General features: G+C 37.9%; 1 protein-coding gene across 1 annotated transcript in view; it reads right to left on the bottom strand.

Moving 5' to 3' along the window:
- LOC104475426 (sodium channel protein type 5 subunit alpha) overlaps window positions 1-21,741 on the bottom strand; it is a 40,964-nt gene extending 19,223 nt beyond the window's left edge. Inside the window, exons 1-15 of the mRNA XM_086740816.1 lie at window positions 21,472-21,741; window positions 19,495-19,613; window positions 18,074-18,163; window positions 16,876-17,004; window positions 14,399-14,490; window positions 12,061-12,303; window positions 11,430-11,493; window positions 10,516-10,660; window positions 9,355-9,549; window positions 7,660-7,851; window positions 5,796-5,898; window positions 3,865-4,103; window positions 3,590-3,742; window positions 2,058-2,411; window positions 1,026-1,478 (exon numbers count right to left, since the gene is read on the bottom strand). Of these exons, the coding sequence (XP_086596942.1) occupies window positions 1,026-1,478; window positions 2,058-2,411; window positions 3,590-3,742; window positions 3,865-4,103; window positions 5,796-5,898; window positions 7,660-7,851; window positions 9,355-9,549; window positions 10,516-10,660; window positions 11,430-11,493; window positions 12,061-12,303; window positions 14,399-14,490; window positions 16,876-17,004; window positions 18,074-18,163; window positions 19,495-19,613; window positions 21,472-21,741 (2,841 nt within the window). The remainder of the gene's footprint in view (window positions 1-1,025; window positions 1,479-2,057; window positions 2,412-3,589; window positions 3,743-3,864; window positions 4,104-5,795; window positions 5,899-7,659; window positions 7,852-9,354; window positions 9,550-10,515; window positions 10,661-11,429; window positions 11,494-12,060; window positions 12,304-14,398; window positions 14,491-16,875; window positions 17,005-18,073; window positions 18,164-19,494; window positions 19,614-21,471) is intronic.
- Between the last annotated feature and the right edge of the window lie 660 nt (window positions 21,742-22,401).

The following is a 22,401-nucleotide window of genomic DNA, read 5'->3' as shown; positions in this document are numbered from 1 at the left end:
CATGAGGACACAAAGGGTTTCATTCAGTTGCTTGCCCCTATACTGCTTATTGTCTTTCAAGATACTCAGTGGTACCCAAGATATACACATGGCATAGTTAAATGCAGCACAGGACCTACAGGAACTGACAGACACCTTTTTGGAGGAGCAATTAGAAGCCATATGAGACAATCCAGCACCTCAAATGGCACTTGAGATCTATGAGGTGAGTGGTACACGGAATCTTGAGATCCACATCTCTAAATGGAGTAATTAATTGTGGCTGATACCTACTGTAATCTGAGGTGTTTCTACACACTCCTGGTCTCCAGATGTCAAAAAGAGTTTTTATAGCTCCTGTGTTGTATTTGTCAGTCCCACATGGATGTGACAGACACCTGAAGTATCTCAAATATCCCTAAATGTCTATGCACAGGCAAATGAATTGCACGGTTATTGACTATCATGGCAGTATAAATGCCTCAGATGCAGAAATCTGTATTTAAGTGCCTACGACTTGAGCTTACTCCTGCCCAACACAACAAAATCAAGAGATACAAAGTGGAGTTCAAAATATTATAGAGGTGAATAGGGGATTAAAAAAAAAGATTAAGAAATTATTTTTTTAAAGGTGAAGCTTTTCTTTGTATTCCATGCAACTGAGAAGCAACATACAAGAAACACAAAAGGCCTGCCTTCCAAAAATTCCAGGTGCCATCTGTAGAGCAAAGGAGACAAAAAGAAAGAACGTCTGTCTTGCTCAAACTTCATTTAGCAATTGACAGCAACAAATGGAAACAAAACAGACAGAAGCAGAATTCTGGCTATCAATGAGGAGAATGATGAAAAAGCGGATATTCAAAATCTCTTACATATTTTATTGAATACCTAAGTCTATTTAGTAGCTCTTGCATTTTGAAGCAACTAGAAGAACAAAGAAAGTAAATGGCAGAAATGACAGAAGGGATAACATTTACAGTTGGGTCTTCAAGATTATATTTACAGATGCAAGTTACAATAATTTTTCAAATATTAATATTCCTTACGTGTTTTCTGTATTCTATTTCCGTGCATACACTCTGCTCATCATGACCTTCATCAGTGTAAGTCTCTGCTACTGCAATGGGAACACAAGTACTATAATTGGTTAAAAATTCTTCGTATTTCCTTGTTACTGAGGAACTCTCTTCAGTATGGTAACACTCAATGTCAAAGCAACTGCTGTCTATGTCCTTTCTGACATCTGTCATGGCATAATTATTTTCCTCTAAGTCTTTGGCAGAAATTTTCACCAAAGTCTTCTTTTTGGCTGTTGTTTTGAGGCCTCGTTTCATTTTTTTGCCACAATGATCCAAAATTCTGTCTTTCACAGACTGCAGGCCCTTGTGAATCCGTGCAATGGCAATCTGACATTTAGTCATTTGTCCGGTTTCCTCTTGTCCCATTGAGGAGTCAGTATTGAATGAACTCAGCAGCAAGGCAATGAATAGGTTGAGCACCTTAAAATAGTTAAAGTAAGTTGGAGACACTACGGCTAACAGAAAAGACATTTCAGAAAACCCTCCTTAGCTAAAAAAAAAAAAATCCCAATCCCACTTTCATCAACCCCTGCAATGAAATTATTTACTATTATACTGGAATGTTAATATGGTATGATATGACTCCTTCTGGTATATGTCTAGTATGTGTCATACAAACCAGAAAATGTGTGCATTATAAACTTTTGATAATATAAGAATAAGTTGGTAAGCATTAAAAGCACCAAACAATTTGGTTATTTGATCCCAGCAACATAAAAGATGAGGAAATCAGACACCAAATTATCAAAAGCACTGCCTTTCTATACCCCAGGTAGAAGGAATACTTTTGTGTATTTTGTCTAGCACAATACCTCTTGTGTGAGAAAGACAGGTGAAAAGGGAAAAAAGAAACCCAGAAGAAAAACATATATTACATAACATCCAGAAAATAGAGTAGTGTGAAAACTCTTCAAATTATAAAGTTTGCCTCAGAAAAAAAAAATATGCCAGCGTAATTGGAAGCATTCAGCAGGGACTGAAAAATAGCTTGAAACTCACCACCAAGTTTCCTATCACCAGGACTAGCAAGAAAATGGGAAGACATAGCCCTTTTCCAGCCACTTCCATACATTCCCACATGGTTTCAATCCATTCTCCACATAATATTCGGAATATAATCAGGAATGAATGACAAAAATCCTTCATATGCCAGCGTAAATTCTCATTGGTGTTTATTTTATAGTAATTACTCTTGTAACTACTGCCCAAAACCTGCTTTCCTACTACAGCAAAAATAAATACAGTGATAATCAAAACCAGAGTGAGGTTACCCAGAGCACCAACTGAGTTTAGAATTATTTTCATTAGAGTATTTAAGGCTGGCCAGGACTTCGCCAATTTGAAGATCCTGAGCTGTAAGTAAAACACAAGAAGACAATGTGAGTGGTGAACACTGCAGAGATAGCACAGCACACATAAAAACCAGACCCTGCATTTCTCATGCTGTCTTCACTTCAGTAACATCATCATAATTTTTCCCCCCAAAAAAGGTTTTTAATGTTCCAATTCAAAAGTGTTGTGCTTAAGCTCAGACGGTGAATGCTGCTGAGAACAAAGAATTGCCAAAGGAAGCTTTCAGATTGTGCTAAGCTAGATATGAGCATGTGTAAGTCTATTAGTATTAACAGCAATAGCAATAATAATCAAGTGGCTTACAGGTACTTGGATGAGGCTTACGAAATGACTGCATTTTGGACTAAATCAAATGTAATCAGAGAAAAATTTAGAAAATATTTTTTTTCTACCTCTCACTCAACAGACTTAAACTAGGATCTGAAAAGCCAGATGGGATCTATTCTATGCACCCTCACAAGTAAAAAGGATGTTTTTAGTCAAATTAGCATTCAGGGCTGTTAAAACCTCTCAGTCACAATACACAAGATGAAATAGAATTCAACTGAATTTCTAGGTGCAATGACTCTGAAAAGCTATGAAGAATGTTAGAAGTAATCAGTAAATTTAGCAGTCTAAATACACAGTAAGGACGTAAGCCAAAAAAAGTAACATTATACATGACATCTCAGAGCTACTCCTCCTTTTCTGTAAGATGAAGGAAAGCCTTGAGGAGATCTCAAGGCCAAGACTAAGCCTCGAGGAAAAATACATTATTTTACAAATCTCAACTCAAAAGGAAAAGCTGTGAAGGAACCTTTGCTATCCTTAAGCTCATTAAAACACTCAGATAATATATCTTCCTAATGGAAGATCTGAAACATAGCTGAGCCGTGCCACTGTACAGGCGTAACAGGGAACCAGTGAACTCTCTGCTAGGTCAGATTTCCAAGGAAGTGTGTTGTGTCAGATGATTTGTAGTATTCAATATACACAGTACAATAAACATATTGGACATATTCTTTAATATTCATTAAATATTCACTCTAATTAAACATTCCTGTTGGCTTACTATTTACTAACAAAAAGAACTGATTTTAATATATTCATCTGTAAAATAATTTGAGGGTATTTCACTGTAATATTTTACAAATCTCAACAACACATGTACTTTTAAAAAAGAATAAAGAAATAATTACCAGCCTGAAAAAAGACAGATTTTCTTGAAAGCCTATCAGGCCAATCATAACAACTATGCTATCAAAAATATTCCATTTTTGCTGAAAATAGTTGTAAGGATCTAGAGCGATGATTTTCAAGATCATTTCCACTGTAAAAACCAGGGTAAAGACCTGGAAAGAGGATAAAGAAAGTCAGCAAAAAAGCACTGAAAAAACACATCTCTTTATGGGACTGTCCTAGTATAAATATGGGGTTATATCTCCATATTCACTCTAATACAGACCTAACTTACCTTGTCACTTAGAGAAATCATTCGTCGGTAATTGTCTGGCATGCCAGGGTACTCCAGAGCCATGAATAAGGTATTCACAATAATGCAAACCATTATTAAGAGATCAACAAACGGATCCAAAATTACCAATTTCACTTTCTCTTTGACTGCTCTCCATAATGGGCAACAATTCCAAATCAGATATTTTTGAGCAAATCGTTTCCATAATGAAGGGCATTTCAGTTTTGACTCCTGCAGTTCTAAATGACAAAGAGGGAAAGTGACATATGAATAATCTTATATGAAATGTCATAGCATGAAGAAAAAAAAAACAATCAGTCATTCAAAAGATTGAAAAGAAAAAAATCAATCTTATATGAGGAGAATGGCGTAATTGAAAAAAATTGTTTCACTCATTCTACACAAACTAATCACAGGCTATTTAAAGATGACCATCAACAAATCATCATTGCAGAAACAGGTGACATTACCCACCTTTTCACATGTTTATTATACTGCTGAAGGATGATAAAGGATCTGGTTAAGGACAAATAACTGTGTCTGGGAAAACTGACAACTCGTTTTCTGTGAGTTGCACCTGCGCAATTACAGATGCTGCACATGGGCTGGAAAAAAAACTCCAGGAAAAAATGAAGAGCGTTTCCCAGATCTTCGTGTCCATAGTTGAGAATAGAGTCACAAGTCACATCGGAAGGGACCTCAGGAGATCCCTAGTGCAACTCCCCTCCCAAAGCAGGGTCAGCCATGAGGTCAGAGACTGCATAACCTGTTCCTTTGACTGTCCTCACAGTGAAAGCTTCTCCTCACACACAGTTTGAAACTCTTGTCTTTCAGTTTATGTCTGTTGTCTCATCTTCCCACTATGCACCGCTGTGAAGAGCCTGGCTCCATCTTCTTGATAATTCTTCCTACACACTGGAAGGCTGATATCAATTCCCCCTCAAAAACTTCTCTCCATACTGAACCAGCCTAGCACTGGGCAAGTGCTCCAGCCCCTGACTTGGTGGCCCTCTACTGAACTCAATGTATTTCTTGTACTGGGGGGGTTGGGGAGCAAAGCAGGCATAGTATGTGGTCTGGCAAGTGTTTAATAAAGGGTGATAATCAGTTTCCTACTTGCTATATTCCTTTTAATATAGTCCATGATACTGGTCGCCATTGCTGCTGCAAGAGGATGTTGCTGGCTCATGCTCAGCTCACTGCTCACAGTGAGCTGCTTCCCAGCCACTCAGCTTCCAGCCTCTATTGTTGCAAGAGGTTCTTGCAGATATGCAGAAGTTTACATTTGTTCTGGTTGAATTTTCATAAGGTTCCTGCTGGCCCATTCCCCTAGACTGTCTAAGTCCCTCTAGATGATAGCCCTTGCCTCCAGTGTATCAAGCAGTTCCCCTCCAGTTTGGTGTCAGCTGCAAAATTGAAGGGCAAGTCCTCTGTTGCCTCCTCCAGGTCACTTAGGAAAAGACACGTCCTAGGATACAAACTGTGGTTCTCCACTTGTTACCCCCCTCCAGGTAGAATATGACCTGTTCACCAGACACTTGAAGCCCAAACATCCATTGGTTTTTGTCCAGCTGGTTGTCCACCCATGCAGACCCTAACACCCTAACTTGGATGAAAAAAATACTGCGGAAAACAGTGCTGAAAGCCTTGTTAAAGTAAAGGTAAAGCAAAACATTGCTCTCCCCTCAACCACAAACCCCAGTCATTTCATTGTACAGGGCAATCAACTTGATCAGGTATGATTCACCCTTGGGAATTGCAAATTACAGTTGCAGTCACATGAGATACAAGAATATTTATTTTACTGAAAAACTCATATTGGATTGCAGCATAATTTCCCTTAGTGAATTAAGTAATGCTGACTGTGACATTTTGAACTGTCGGGTCAAGTTACGCAATCACCATAGGAAAAACACTAAAGAATGACTTACGCAAATTATCTGTAATAACAGTAGCTGCACTCATTAACCTCTGTCTTCGAAAAGGATCATCAATAGAGTCCACTGACAATTCATAGGACAGCAGTATCTGCCTCTTTGGTTAGAAAGATGACAGAAGATAATATAACAAATGAATATGAATAACTGGCGATGTAAAAATTACGTCCAGTGTAAGATAAACACGTCTTTTTAAATACACATTGGAATGAAGCCTTACCTTGCTGAAAGAATGTAAAACAAAACAATGCAACAATATCGTGTGTTTGAGGACATTTCATCAAAACTAGTAACATTTTTCAAGAAGTTGTTTCCTTCTGAAAATACTTAACAACAACAGTAATGCCATTATATAAGAAGTAAAGAACCAATAACGGGGAAGCTAAGAAAAAAATAATTCCATCTTTCCAGTGACTGATAAAAAGAATATACAAAAAGAACACTGACAATCAGTTTGAATAAGTTATTGGCTATTTAACTATGAATTATTGATTGTTAATAACTAATAAATATTTATTAAAATTAAGAATAGTTATTTAGTGAATCAAAACTATCAGTTTGATCAGCCCTATTAAGCCTATCAAGATCTATATTAATATTGGACTGCTTAAAACTAGGAATGGGACTACTTTTTTTTTCATTAGAAGTTACAGAATGCTAAACTCAGTGTTCCTGATGTGCACTGAAGAACAGACAGGCCAACACGGGACATACCGAATTATTATCAAAGATTCTGTTCACGACACGTTAACACCCACACACACACTTTTTAAGGACTAAGTAGAGAACTGTAAAACATGGGCTGCAAAGAATAGGTGAGACTCTGAGGCAGAGAAAAACAGAAAGAACAAAGACTCCAGTATCAGTGATCAGAACTACCAGCTGACAGGGAGCTACTGACTGACCACATTACAATGCACAGTACCTTAGTACCCCCTTTCAGCACAACTTGATTTTTTGTGGGGAAGGTATATAAGTAAAGATATCATAGAATCATAGAATGGTTTGGGTTGGAAGGGACCTTCAAAGCCCATCCAGTCCAACTCCCCTGCAAGGAGCAGGGACATCTCCAACCAGATCAGGTTGCTCAGAGCCTCATCCAGCCTGGCCTTGAGTGTTTCCAGGGATGGGGCATCCACCACCTCTCTGGGCAACCTGTGAGGGTGTTCTACCACCCTTATTGTAAAAAATTTCTTCCTTGTATCTAGTCTGAATCTACTCTCTTTTAGTTTAAAACCACGACCTATCGATATGTCATAGCATTATATCATTACTTCAAACTTCTATGAAAAATTTGTGTGCCAGCCTGCCTAGAAGATGTGTCACAGACACCAAAGACGTCCAGGATATCCAACCTGTCCAAGAACATTTAAAATGGCACTAGGTGCTTATAGTTAGACATGCCCTTAACATTAGAAATCTTCATACTGAACTAAATCCAGCCCTAAATATTTAGGCCAGAGAATTAGCTGCATGTACAAAAAAAAAGGCAAGGTTAGGTCATTAGGGAAATTCTAAAACTTACAAGACTTTATGTTTGTTTATGTAGCATACTAGAGATGCCATAATAGAGATTTTACCATAGTCGTAAGTGCAGAGGGCTATAACGTGTCATAAGTACACTACTGATGGCCATCTCGAACTTTCCTTTTGAGTTCATATAGTGCTATCTCCCCTTGGTTCTAAAATCTAACTTCAAGATTGATTTAAAAACCAAGTTAATCCAATGCATGCAAGAAGAAAAAAAAAAGAAAAAAAAAAGAGGGACAAAAATTGGAAATAAAGAAAGATTTTCTGGTCATCAAATCATCATATCACATGCAAGTCTACTGAATATATCTCTATTTCAAATACTCACAAGCTTCTTGTGGCAGCGACCAGGCTGCGAATTAAATATATGCTCCTCTTTCCCACGATCACCTAGAATTAAGTTTTGTCTTAAAACAGGTTTTTCTTTCTCCATCTCTTTTTCTTTTGAATTTTTCAAGTCAGCAACTGACGTTTCAGAACTGACATGCAAGGCCTTATTACCCTCTCCAGCAGCCAACATCTGTAAAACAAACAGCAAAAAGTCGGTCTATTAATACAAGACAAATGGACTAGGATCGTACACGGTATAATTATTATGCTATCTGTGCTTTGCACTAGTAATTCTTACCTTTCAATATCAGATTACTATAAAGAGATAGGAGTATAAAGTACTATTCACAATACTGCAAGATAAAGCAGGGTTACTTATCAGCTCCTACAATTAAAGCTTGTCCTTGCCACTATAGATATTGTATTTTGTATCTGAATTACAGAATATTAAGGTGTATCCTTTTACTCTCCTTTTCCTGCTTTGGGAAAGATCTTTAGCGCAAAGCCAATAGAAGACAAAGGCTCAAACTAAATCCTAAAGTGTTAAACCTTTCGTAATTACTAATCCTGTTGAACAGAAAATAAAAGGAAGAAAAGCTAAGTAAAGCTTGGCAAGCTGGGATTTCAGACAGAGAAATATCACAGGCCTGTTGACAGCTGCAGAGGAGGAATTCGGTAAACTGGTGATGCCTTTCGTTTAACAATGAAATTGGATAGTTGCTAGGGAAATTTTGCATGTCTTCTTACAAGTCTGACTTTTCTGATTGTTAGCAATAAATCAGAAGTATCTTTCATTAAAAGTCAGATGATAAAATATGTCTTACAACAATTCCCAATCTATCTTGTTGCCTCAGCTCAGAGCTTCATTTCTCAGAAATAAAATAAAAATAATGTGATCCCTGATCTCCAACAGGCCAAGGAATGAATGAATCCAGGCAATACTGTGCCAAGAGAAGAAATCTGATGTGTGTCTATTAGGTCATCAAACCAACAGCAAAGTAACTAACAGAGTCTCTGGATATCCTTCTAGCTCCTTAACGTGGAACTAACAGCATTAGCTTGGCCAAAGACTATTCCTGCTCTTGTTGACTGGTAGACCTTCTGCATCCAAACACTCAGAAAGAGGCATGGACACCCCTTAAATAGCTGAGCGCAGTGGCTCTCAGAAAGCTTGCATTTTGTATCAATCCTGAAAGCTAGTCACATCAGAACTTCCAGTATCAGGAAACTGTAGAAATGACAACTTTTCTTTGGATGCACATTTATCCACTCATACTTCATCCATCAGACTATGCAGTAATAGTAAGACGGAATATCCAGAGAAAGGAATTTCTGTACACAGCAACAGTGGTAGTACAGAAGAACAGGACAAACCACCGAGCGCAGGCACTTATGCAATACCATAAAAGCTGTACACTTTCCAGTAAGCCATTTCTATTCAATGTCAGATCTGCAAATCCTAAAACTTAATATGATTTAACTCGGACTGATGCTGTTTGTTCGTACCACAGAAATGTTTATACATATTTAAATATGCGTATACATACACGTGTATTTATAAAGAGACAGAAAGAGAAATGAAGTGTGAGAAAGTATAGTAAGAAGCACATGTTTAATTAAAAACTTTATTTCCCTAATTCACAAACAAAAGCAAACAAAAGGAACCACATATTATATATAATAATTTACAAACCTGTTCTTTCTCTAGAATTTTTTTGGCATCCTCAAGTATTTTTTCCTTTGCCTCTGTTTCAGCAAGAGTTGCTCTATTTTGCTCTTCATATGCCATAGTTACTACAGCCAAGATCAGATTGAAGAGATAAAATGAGCACAAAAAGATGACTCCCAGAAAAAATAAAATGTAGTTCTTTCCAGAGGTACGGATAGTCTGCGAGGAAAAGGTAAAGACTGTAATAAATTCTTAACAAACGAACATTTACAACAGAATTTCAAACTTTAAACAATTTATTTTCCTATACAATACAAAAGGTCAACATACTGCACTGTTTTCTTTACACAACAGTAGGATCTATCTCTGGCCTAAGTTATACAGAAGGTCTAGAAACACATCTAGTCAGGAGTTCACCTGGCCTTCAAGTAAATAAATATCAGCTCTTAAAAACTTCCGTGATCATACAATGTTTTCTTTTTATGCAATGGATCACCAAACATTCATAATGATGCAGAGAAGAATTAACAAAATCCATTTTTAAAACTAAACGAAAGATCTCCCAGCAAATGATTATCAGAATTTAAGTTATGAGAAGACAACTTCAGTTGTAAAGAGATACACAGGTGACTCCAGGGAGTTCTCTACATGCAGTTTTTGTATCATTTTTTTGCCAACAAACAAAATTTAAAAGTTACATTCAAATCTGAAACAAAACGTAAAGGCTCTGACTTTTTTTAGCACCAGCTGTCAAAAGTGATCTGAAATGCAAGTCTACATGTTCAGCAAAAAGGTTTGGTGAGGAGTCAGGACTTAAAAGGAAGAGACACAGAGTATGTAACATGTCTATGTCCTCATGTCCCCCGCAGCAGCAGTGAGCTCCTAGCCAGATCTCCTTTATACCCCAGTTCTTTGGTAGCTACACATGAACATTTAACTATTAATCACTGACCCAAGCGTGTTCTCCAACAAAACTACGAGCATTCACAGCAGGATTGGTCCCACGCAATGCCACTTGCAGAAGGTGTCACAATTCAGTCACCTGAAGATGCTCCCTTAATATTTTGTTGATTTTAAAAGAAACTTGGTATCAGTAACGTCAAAGCACGTGCAGATTTCTCTAATGGACATAAAGCTCTAAACTGCATGTCTAAAGTCATTCTAGCAGGTAATAAAAGTACCTACTTGTCTGTAGAGACGCTCCCAGTAATCCTGTGTCATCAGACGGAACAAAGAAAGGAAGGCCCAGCCAAAATGATCAAAACTCGTATAACCAAAGTCAGGATTCTTCCCCACCTTCTCGCAGCTGTAGTTTTCCGGGCACTCTTTGCTAACCACAAAGGAAATGTTAAACAATACTTACTTGTAGTATTCAATTGTATCTGAAAGCACCCAGTACACAACATCAAATATAGATTTTTTTCAGTTTGTTGGAAAGTCTGTTTGATTATTCCTCAATATAACTTTGTCAGAAGGGCTGATTTCTATCAGACAATCCTAGAAAGTCATTTGTCTAGTTCTGTCTAGATAGAAACTCCCCACTGATGTAGGACACATCCAAACAAATACATAGAGAGCGGAAAAAAAGTGAAATATGTTTACTTTTAAATAAGTCAGACACCAAGTGGATGCCCATCCCTGAAAACATTCAAGGCCAGGTTGGATGAGGCTCTGAGCAACCTGATCTGGTTGGAGATGTCCCTGCTCCTTGCAGGGGGGTTGGACTGGACGGCCTTTAAAGGTTCCTTCCAACCCAAACTGTTCTATGATTCTGTGATTCTAAGTCACAAAGACGAGGAGAGGAGAGTTTACTAATATCTCTCAACTCTTTACTAATCTGTTCCTCTCCTCCTTTATATCATTCTACATTGCCATTTTATTACCAGTGATTAGCAACAAAGCACATATATAGTTGCTTGCATCCTAGTACTTTACCTTATTCTTTTTCTGTTGTAAAATATTTGGTTTTTAATTTAATAATCCATGCACACACATTCCACCCCCCTGAAAAATCATCATCGTTCCTTTAGGCTAAAAATAAAACCACAGTAAATCTGGAGGGAAAAAAAGAAAGTACTAAAACTGTTTTGTTCACTTACTTAGGATCTGCACTGAACCCACAGAGCAATATTTCAGAAGATTTATTCATTCTGTAGCAGATATCTAATTAAAAAAAAAAATAAAGGAATCATAAAATCAGAAGTTGTCACTTCCTACAGTACTCTGGCAGTAAACCATACACTAGTGCACTTTACAAACCATCCTGATGGACCAAATCTCTGGGAAAGACCCTTTTCAGAATGAAGGGCATAGGGCTGTTTCTCAGATCTGGCACTATGGCAATTAAAAAAAAAACCGCACAGCTCACAGTGTAAGATTTTATTTGATCTCCAGCAAAAATCAGAATCTCTGCAAGAAGTAGGCAAAATGACAAAATTATATAAATTAAGTGATGGAAAAAAATAATTCTCAGTGCAGTATCCCTAAAATCAGGATCCCTGTGCAATGTGCATAGGTACAGAAGCAAATGCTTACAGAAAACTCAGTCCCTCCTATCCCACAGACTTCTAATCCTTCTCCAAATCCCAGATTCATTCATCTCCCATTCAGTTGTCCAAAGACTTTGTATTACCACTTGTGCAACCGGAAGGCCATACCTTCTCGTGAGAAACACATGCAACTCTATTTCAACATCTCTGTGAAAAAAAAAAGAGCGACATAGGAAGATACACAGCTTACGTAAAGAGAGAAAAGAATAAAATTTACCTTCATCATTTGGTACATATATCTTGGCCTCCTTACATAACGTGTCATTGTATGTAGCATTACTGAGGACACATTTGGATGTTAAATTGCCCATAAAAAGCTGGAGGCCTATTAGAGCAAATATACTCAAGCAAAAAACAGTCAAGATCAACACATCAGTAAGTTTCTTAACAGATTCCAGAAGTGAATTTACGATGACTTTGAGACCTAGAAAAATAAGATTCAATAATACGCACAATGAGAATAAGAATGCAGTTGTGTTCCCTTAAGACAATATTCAACAGTTGCAGGTATATTAAAAACAATCAGTGTCAATGTTTTTTTTTTGTAACATCAGAGTATTAAATAAGGCGAAATAAAGCATGGGAATGAGTAAAGTATTTTTCCTTACATTTCCTAATCATAACTTATTTGGCTTTCACTTCCTCCTAATATTAATTTTGCTAACTTGAAAATTCTAAATTAAGATGGCATCTAAGCAGACTCTTACAAAGTTAAATTAATATAGACATATTTCTGTGCTTGATCAACATTAAACAAGTACTTCACACTGTGCCAAATACACATTACAGTAAAGGATAGATTCTGCTTACCTAGAGGAATTCCATCTTGGAAGATAATGCCTTACAGATGCCACCAGTTTAAAAGCAAAAGAACATTTATGACACTGGGAAGGGACCAAATATATGTTGGGGGCCACTCAGTTGGAAAGCAGCCTGGCAGAAAAGGACCCAGGGGTTCTGGTGGACACCATGAGGAACACGAGCCAGCAATGTTCCCTCGCCACAAAGAAGGTGAATGGCGTCCTGGGCTGCAGTACGCAAAGCATGGCCCGCAGGTGGAGGGAGGTGATCCTTCCCCTCCACTCAACACTGGGGAGGCCACACATGGAGTACTGGGTCCAGTTCTGGGCTTCCCCCTACAAGAGACACAGGGATGTACTGGAGAGAGTCCAGCAAAGGGCCACAAAGACGACGAAGGAACTGGAGCATCTCTGCTATAAGGAAAGGCTGGGAGGGTTGGAACTGTTCAACCTGGAGAAGAGACAGCTCAGCAGGGATCTCATGAGTGTATATACATGCCTGAAGGGAGGGTGCAAAGAGTATGGAGCCAGGCTCTTTTCAGCGGTGCCCAGTGACAGGACACCATGGGCACAAATTGAAACACACGGGGTTCCCTCTGAACATCAGGGAACACTCTTCTGCCATGAGGGTGATTGAGCACTGGCACAGGTTGGCCAGGGACATTGTGAATTCTCCATCCTTGGAGATATGCAAAAGCCATCTGGACTTGGTCCTAGGCAACCAGCTCTACGTAGCCCTGCTTGAGCAGGGAGACTGGACCAGAGGTCCCTTCCAATCTCAACTATTCTGTGATGCTGTGAAAACGGGTTATATATGAACTGAAGACCAATATTCTGGCAGAATAATTGAATAAGAAATACGACGTAGGCAGAGAGTAATATTCAGGATTTTTCTAGAAGTCTTTCATATGAAAAAACTAAAAATACATTTAGTCTCTGTTCTCCATGGTGAAATAAAAAGTATTGACAGGGTGGTTTTGACATTAAAAATTAACCACTTTCTATGTTTAATTCCACAGCAAAATAAAAAATATTTTTGTACACACATAGAAATGGTAAAGTTAATATACATTATGACAATGGTATATACAGTCATTTATAGATTTTCAAATGAGTTTTTGTAGTTAGACTCTGAAATCTATACTTTGGTATCCTAATTAGTGGCACACCTTACAAAAATATCGACTATCTGGACAGCACATGCAAAATATGCTGAAAAAGTTGAAAGTATTGTTCTCAATCCAGATAGTGGCTGTGGTCAGTAAACAAACAAACCAAATTCTGAAATAATGTGAAGTCATTATTCTGGGAAATAAACCATAGAAGGTTAAGCTAATGAAGTAGAATGTGAAAGCAGAAATACGGTGGTATAGCCATATTATGCTAAGGGAAGATATTGAATAGGGTGTGCTGCTCAAGACAGCTAAAAGTCAAAAGACAAAGGCACAGGGCTAAGTAAAATTGAACACTAGTGATAAGACAGAAAAAGTGGAAAATACAAAAATTTGCCTGTAGCAAAATCATTTGGGTGAAAGACGACAAAAATTTTGTGCTAAGATTCTGCTGAGAGTCACTACAGACCACAAAACAGTCACACCTTGGGATCCCACTAGCAGTCACTAACAGCGACCAGAAAACTGAAGACAAGAAGAGACGAGGCATTAGAAATTGTATACTGCTGAAGTAGAGAGCAAATTAGTAGGACATGATGTTACTTACCTGGTATTACCGAAATAGCTTTCAAAGTCCTCAGTACTCTGAAAGTTCGAAGAGCTGAAACCTTGCCCATACTTTTACACAAAGTAACATACCTGTAAAATTAAACCACCATATAACTGAATGACAAAGATGTAGCTTTTCTGAGCATATGCATATTTAACACATAGTAATGAACAAGTTGTAAGAAATGAACAGGTCAAATACGTCCTAAGGTAGATGTCTAAAGTCAGGAATCCAAGTCCATTTCTAGGAAGTGATATGAAATACTGAGACTTTTGAATAGTGCCTCTGAAAAGAAACAGCAAGTTTTTACTTAGCCTGTATTTGGATGCTTAACTCTTGAAGTGTTTATCCACGAAAACGTCAAATAAATATAAAACCTTCAATGTCATAACCACATCCTCTCATACTGAGGCTAATCTGATCTAGAACACCACAGGAAAATATACGTTGCACCTATTGCAGAACTACACAATATATACCTTGGGAGAGGGAGTTGAGCAAAATCAGGTTTACAATACGTTAATCCTGTGCCACGCGGCTATCTTTCTCACTTTTATTTAACAGTCAGCTAAGAGCCTGAGTATTGAAACTAGTTTCAATGTAATCTCTACAACAATTGGAAAAATTCAGAAAACGAGTATTTTAAGAGTAGCATACAGCACTTTAGCAGGTTACTCTGTATTTTATAAGACTTCTTTCATGTCAGAAAGGACACGAATTGTGACTTATCTTATGACAAGGTCATAACTGCTAACAGAATTCCTTAAAATAAAACATTTCAATCATAGAATCATAGAATGGTTAGGGTTGGAAGGGACCTTCAAAGGCCATCCAGTCCAACCCCCCTGCAAGGAGCAGGGACATCTCCAACCAGATCAGGTTGCTCAGAGCCCCGTCCAGCCTGGCCTTGAACATTTCCAGGGATGGGGCATCCACCACCTCTCTGGGCAACCTGTTCCAGTGTTCTATAACTCGCATTGTAAAAAATTTTTTCCTAATTTCCAATCTAAATCTACTTCCCACTATTTTAAAACCATTACTCCTTGTCCTATTGCAATAACAGGATCTGAGAAACATGGGTCGAAAAGGGCCTCTGGAGGTGATCTAGGCATCCTCCCACTCAAAGCACGGCTTTTGTCAGCAACAGATCAGAACACCATGGCTTTGCCTAGCCTGCAAGATTAAATAATTCTCAGGTACCTTAAGTAACAAATGCACTCAAGTTGAGTTTGAGTTCATTTACAAATACTTTTTTTTTTTGTTGCATGATTGGACTCAAAAAAACCCAGAAGAAAATGCTGTATTACAAAGTGCTTATATCTGCTTGACCATGAATGAATTAGGAGCACAGGCAGAGAAGTAGTAGCATAAAATGAAATTGTTCATACACTTGTTGGACTACTTGATAGTTGCTAATGATTAACAATGTGTAAGCTCCTGAGTGGTTTATGGATCACCCACAAGAATACTTTGTTAATATACATATATATGTGTGCAATGACATCTGAGTACATAACCTATTACTTACAAATCAGGAAAAACCACTCAGGGATTTGACAGTTGATTGCAGCCTTTGCTACAGAGCCCAGGAGATGGTGGAGGTTAAGACTCCATGCCTTTAGCTCTTGTTGTAGGAGAAAAAAAAATAAATTACTTATTCTCTCTTTGGCTCTGTGCCACAGACTTCAACCATGCTCCTGCTCTGTATTTTTTTTCATAAGAGTTCTATGCTATTTACATTCTTATTATCTGGAATACAAGATACACATCTTCTCTATATCTTTTTAAATTCTGTCACCTTTTGAGATGTCAGGAGCAAAGCTACATATAATCCTGAAGAAACATACAGGCCACACAGTGAAATAACTGTGTGTCTTGCTTTTTTCTTTATTTCTTACCCATAATGTCCTAATTTTCTATTTCGTTCTTGGACTGGAGTGGTGTTTTCACAACGTTGTCTATTTTAACTCTAATATAATCATCTTCCCAACAAGTGAAAGCTATTTCAAAGCCCATAACTGTGTATGTAAACCTAGATCTGTTTTTCCTTGAACATCACTTCACATTCTTGGGATTTCATCCATTATTTATCACCATGTTATTCAACACCTTGTGACCCGCTTTGGATCCTTGTCAAATGAGTTTCACCTGATCCAGAGCACAACTAAGACAATATATCTGCAATACAAAGAGGCACGCTTGGTTTCTGCTGTCTGTGCAATCGCCTCTTAACAAAATTTATATACGTACTAAATCAAGAACACTCAAACAGTTCTAAGGTGAGCTTTGCATTTAGGTCTGGCTTTAAGGTTTATGACTATTTTTCTCCTTGCAGATATGCAAAGGGTGATTCAACCACGGTAACTCTTAAGCAGGTAGGATGGCAACCACTCTAAGGAACTTCAGCAATATAAAAGAGCATTTTATCTGCGTGTTTGTCCCTTGAGGTAGAAGAACAACTGAGCTTTACTTACGTTACAATAATAACGACAAGATCCAAGCAGTTCCATGGATCTCGAAGAAAGGTAAATTCATTCCAAACAAATCCTCTTGCTAATATTTTTATTATTATTTCCCCAGTATATATGCCAGTAAAAGCATATCTGAGAAGGAAAGTATTAAAGATATAGAAATAAAAATATTCATCAGATTGAGATACATTCAGGTACATTTCTACCTTTTCTATCATTTAGTCACTGGACAGAGATGAAGGTAGAAAATGTGAAGTGAAACAGGACAGGTTACATTACTTTCAGAAACATCATGGGCGTAAGAAGATGCCTTCCTGAATTTCAGTAAGATTTACATGTAAATCTGTAATCACAAATGTTCGCATAAGCATACCATACTATTTCTAGACGAAGGATAGCTCACATTTCCTTATGAGAAATTTTTAAGAGTGTTTATGTTCTAAAGAAGACTGGAAAAATTCCAAGTTCATTTTGGTATAACAGTAACAGCAAAGGCTTCTTTTAGCCTGTAAAGTCTGCACATTTTACACATTTATTCTGACAAATAATCCATAACTGACAGAAATGCTACATAAAATTAAGCTATCGTTATCACCATGCTTGGCCCAAAATAAGAGGAAGTAAACTTATAAAACCTCTGAGGCCCCAGGCAAATTTTCAAGATTTAATTCAAGAACACTGACACAAGTTACACTGGACACAGTGCACAATTACAAAAGGTAACAAGGCATTATAAATAGATGGCTTTTAATGTGAACAACTGAACTACGGGTGTCCCCAGGAAGCAGCAAGAAAGAATGGAATGAATATTTATCTCTCTGTACTATTTTGCATAAGCTGGTGGTAACAGACATTCGGGCTATTGCCTTAGAATGAGAGATACTAAGTTAGAACCCTGCTGCACAGTCTCTCTAAAAGGCTTAATCCTTGAAAGGAAAAATGGGGCAACATTCTATGTTACACCAGATGGCAAAATTAGCTAACATAGAGAAAAGGGCATATGGTGTAAGCCTCTAAGAAAAGGCACTGAAGCTCCACAGAAGACTCTGATATAACAATAATAATCCTCAATCTTCCTCAGAGGTCTGTCTGAAAATTTTCGAGCCCCAGAATTAGATCACCACATTATCTGAATTTTTCAGTCCAGCATATAAGTATCCTTAGAAAAAAAGAGTGAACAAACGGCAACTGAGATACTTACTCAGTCCAGTTGAGTGCATCTGGAAGCTTAGTTACAGCCATGGAAGCACAGTTGAGCACCACAGTACATGTAATAAAGCCAACAAATAACGTGAATAATAAGTTAAGGAAAAAGCGCTGTATTATAAAACCATGAAGTTCAGAAAAGTTGCTGATTTACACACACACAAAGAGATATTCAAATAACTACTTTGGTTTTCAAAATGCTCAGGGCTGCTTTTTCCAAAGAAATCTGTGTCCGGTGAAACTTCTGCTCGGCTAGCTAAACGTCATGATTTAAAAATAACAATGAAATATCTGCATGTGGAGATAGTTTTGGAAGTTAGAACATTAATGAGACACAGTATGGTTGACAGAAGAGATGAGGAACATAAATGAATGACAAAAATCTGCGTCCTCTGTTGTTTACTGTTATTTGAAACTTTAGGAATCTCCATTTCTTCCCAGCAGGGGCATAGAATAAAAGGAAATGGGCCACAATCCCATAATAACTAGGGTTTTTAAGCCTACGAAAACCAGACGAAAAAGCTTTATTACCAATAACCAGTGTTCTTTGAAACTGGGAGTCCTTACAAGAGACACCTACGCTCTGCCACAAGTTCAGGAAACTTTCGCATTTTATGTGGCAGGCGATGAAAACACACAGAAGAAAAAACATCCTTTCAATAAAAGCGGGGCTGTTTTAAAACAAGCATTGGCCTTAATTTTAGGGTTTATTTGAAAGTGAACAGTAAATTTAGTAATTTATAGTAGCATTAATATGCATTCGAAGTCAGCCATAAGTTCCCACAAAAGGACTTATTTCTGCAAATTAATAATTCTAAATGAAAGCAGATGTTGGGCAGAAAGAATAGAAACGACTCAGGCTATGGTTTTGCACCTGCGATCCTTCACATTTTTACATTCTTCAAACTATGCTTACATTTTTGCAAAAATATAAAAAATGGGCACCCTTCAGAATTTTAGAAACTTGAGTATCTTATGATACACCAGCCTCTCTCAGCAAAGCATTGCCATAAACCACATCCTTCACATAATCCATTTATAACTAGGGAGTCACTGTTTTTTTTTTTTGGGGGGGGTGTTGTTTTTTTTTTGTTTTAATTTAAGCTTGCCACCACAGTAAAAACTTTTTTAAAGTTCTGGAAAAGGGCTAAAATATCATACAGCCGTCTCCAAATGTTTTTCCATAACAATATCTGCAAATCTGACTTTAAATATGAGCTTTTTGACATTTTTACTTGCACCAACACCATGTAAATATTTCCGCTGTTGTAAAATAAGATTCAATATAACTTTAAAAAAATCTCTGTCACAGCCACACGAGCTTACATTTACATCGCTATGAACAGAGGAACAGAATGACAGAAAATGGTACAGTGTATTTTAAAAATGAAATAAGGGAAACCAATGAAAGGATATGAATGGATCAGAATTTTAATTGCTGCTTTTCTGACTGGATTAAAAGGACCAAATACACACAAGGCAGGCGTGGCAGTAAACCGGAAAATAGTCCTCCTTTTATTTATCACCATAAAAGTCTATTTAAAAAAAAAGTACACATACATTTTTCATAGTATATGAAATATTTTAATGAAACAAAATTTTCCCCAAAAATTCAATGTTTACGTTTTCAAATCTGCACCTAGAACTATATGTAACTGCAGTTATGAGTAAAGCTTTTCTGTATTTACTTGGAGCTGTGTGCTGAGAATATTACATTTTGAAAGAAAGACACTAGCCACATAAAAGTTCATTACTGCCTGTGGGGAAGAAGTAGTAATGGGAATGAGTTTGAAGAGCAACTGATCATATCAGGCTGAGAGAGCTGGGGCTGTTCAGCCTGGAGAAGAGGAGGCTCCAGGGAGACCTTACAGCAGCCTTCGAGTTCCTCAAGGGGGCCTACAGGAAAGACAAAGAGAAACTCTGTAGCAGGACCTGTTGTGACAGGATAAGGGGTAACGGTTTTAAAATAGAGGGAGGTAGATTCAGATTAGATATTACAAAAAAATTTCTTACAATGGGGGTGGTGGAACACTGGAACAGGTTGCCCAGAGAGGTGGTGGATGCCTCATCCCTGGAAACATTCAAGGCCAGGTTGGACGGGGCTCTGAGCAACCTGATCTGGTTGGAGATGTCCCTGCTCCTTGCAGGGGGTTGGACTGGATGGGCTTTGAAGGTCCCTTCCAACCCAAACCATTCTGTGATACTATGATTATTCACTTGGTCAAAGTAATTACAGGATCCTGTTCTGGGACTGCAAAAATGGTGTTAATCATACTCAAAAGTACCTTACTCTTAAATAGTTTTATAGGCTACAAAAGTTTATTTACGAAACACATAGTGTGTAGGACTACTAGAATCCAGTCCAGTCAAACAAAAACATTTAATTTAGAAAAAATCTCTACATTATCAAGTAACACTGTAAACTCCCTCTAAGCCACCTTAAGGTCCATGTAGCTCAGTACTTTTTCCACATGAAGTAAAAATGAAATCTTTTAAATAAAAACACATTTCATTAACTTTTATGCAAATGTCTTCGACAATCAGCCTTAGTTTTTCTGTATCAAGAATATCACTTGGATTACTTCGAGGAAAAAAAACCTAATCTCTGGAAGAACAAAGCTTTCTGCATGCTTCTGATTAAATTATTATATTCCAGTGACTGGATGCTAAACGGAAAAGATAGCAACACAGGACTGGATGGAACCTTCGGCTCTTCAGGTCCAGTATCCCCCAAGAGTAAGCAATCATACAATAGATATTTCATTTAGAAGGGATTCCTAGAGCATCTACTTCACACACTCCTAAAGGCAACAAAACAAAACACTTTGCAATAGCATGGAGTATATGCAAAATAAATATGGTACAATACACAAATCTGATGAGACATAAAATAGCCAAAATTTAATTTACTGTAACAAAAATGCATGGTTTTGCTACACAGAGTACTGGGAATATCTCAGATAGGTCTCCCCTAATTTGCTTAATAATTGTAATTCAGCAGGAAAAAACACCCACAGTAAGTCAGCAATTCCAGCGTGATCTACTGTTTGACAGGCACTGTTTATACGACAGCGAGTTCAGTTCCACAGACATCACATAAACTGCTCTGGAAAACAAAGCATCAGTTATCCCAGAATATACTTCCTATCAAATTGTATCTACCAAGTGTATCATGTTTTCCTAATTAATTCTGTTTGCTGACTGGAAACGAAAATACCTCTACATAATGTGGAACATATCTTAGCAGCCCTGCCCCAAAAATCCTAGTAATGTTCAAAGACCTGTCTACAGAACAATCAAAAACCAGCATCTCCTGAACAGAACTTTTACTATCTCTTAAAAGTTCAGCAGACAAAATTAAACAAAAAAAAAAATGCTTTTGAACTTTTTAACCTTGTGATCACTGTAGTATGGATCAAAATCTTCCAGGGGTTCCCCAATGAGCTCCACAGGAACATCCCCATATAGAGACGGCAACTTTTTGTAGGTTTTCAGATCAAGCTGAGGAGGACATTTATCTTCTTCAGCTCCTTGGCCCTTATTCTCCTGGTTAACTTTGGCTTGCTGCTTTTTCTTAGCAATTCTTTCCTCGATTGCTGCCAAGGACTCAGGGGTGAAACGTCGAAAGCTGTTAGTTTCTGATGGCCAAAACAAGGGATCCATTTTTCCTTCTATGTGTTTGTTTCCAGTGCTAGAAGTAACTTAAAAAGAGAAAGCTATGGACAATTAGAAAATAACAGAAATAATACACAACATAAACCAAATACCCATTAGTTAAATTATTTATTCAGTGAAAGCTCGTATGAAAATAGAATAGAATGGACTATTTCAGTTGGAAGGGACCTACAACAATCATCTAGTCCAACTGCCTGACCCATTCAGGGCTGACCAAAAGCTAAAGCATGCTGTTAAGGGCATTGTCCAAACGCCTCTTCAACACTGATAGGCTCGAGGTGGCATCGACCACCTCTCTAGAAACCCCGTTCCAGTGTTTGACCACCCTTCTCAGTAAAGATATCACTTCCAAAGTCCAGTCTAAACCTCCCCTGGCGCAGCTTTGAACCATTCCCATGCATCCTATTGCTGGATCCCAGGGAGAAGAGCACAGCACCTCCCTCTCCACATCCTCTCCTCAGGATGCTGTAGAGGACAAGCCCAAAGTTCTCAGCTGCTCCTCAGGACATGCCTTCAGCCCGTTCATCAGCATTGTTGCCCTTCTCTGGACACGTTCAAGGACTTCACACCTTTCTTAAATGGCAGGGCCCAGAACTGCACACAGTACTCCAGCTGAGGCTGCAGCAGCACGGAACACAGCGGGATAAT

This window comes from Chlamydotis macqueenii, chromosome 2 (genome assembly GCF_036417535.1).
Source record: "Chlamydotis macqueenii isolate bChlMac1 chromosome 2, bChlMac1.mat, whole genome shotgun sequence".
In the NCBI taxonomy this organism is placed as follows: Eukaryota; Metazoa; Chordata; class Aves; order Otidiformes; family Otididae; genus Chlamydotis; species Chlamydotis macqueenii.
The sequence above is the reverse complement of the archived record's forward strand: the minus strand, read 5'-3'. Positions and strand labels throughout refer to the sequence as shown.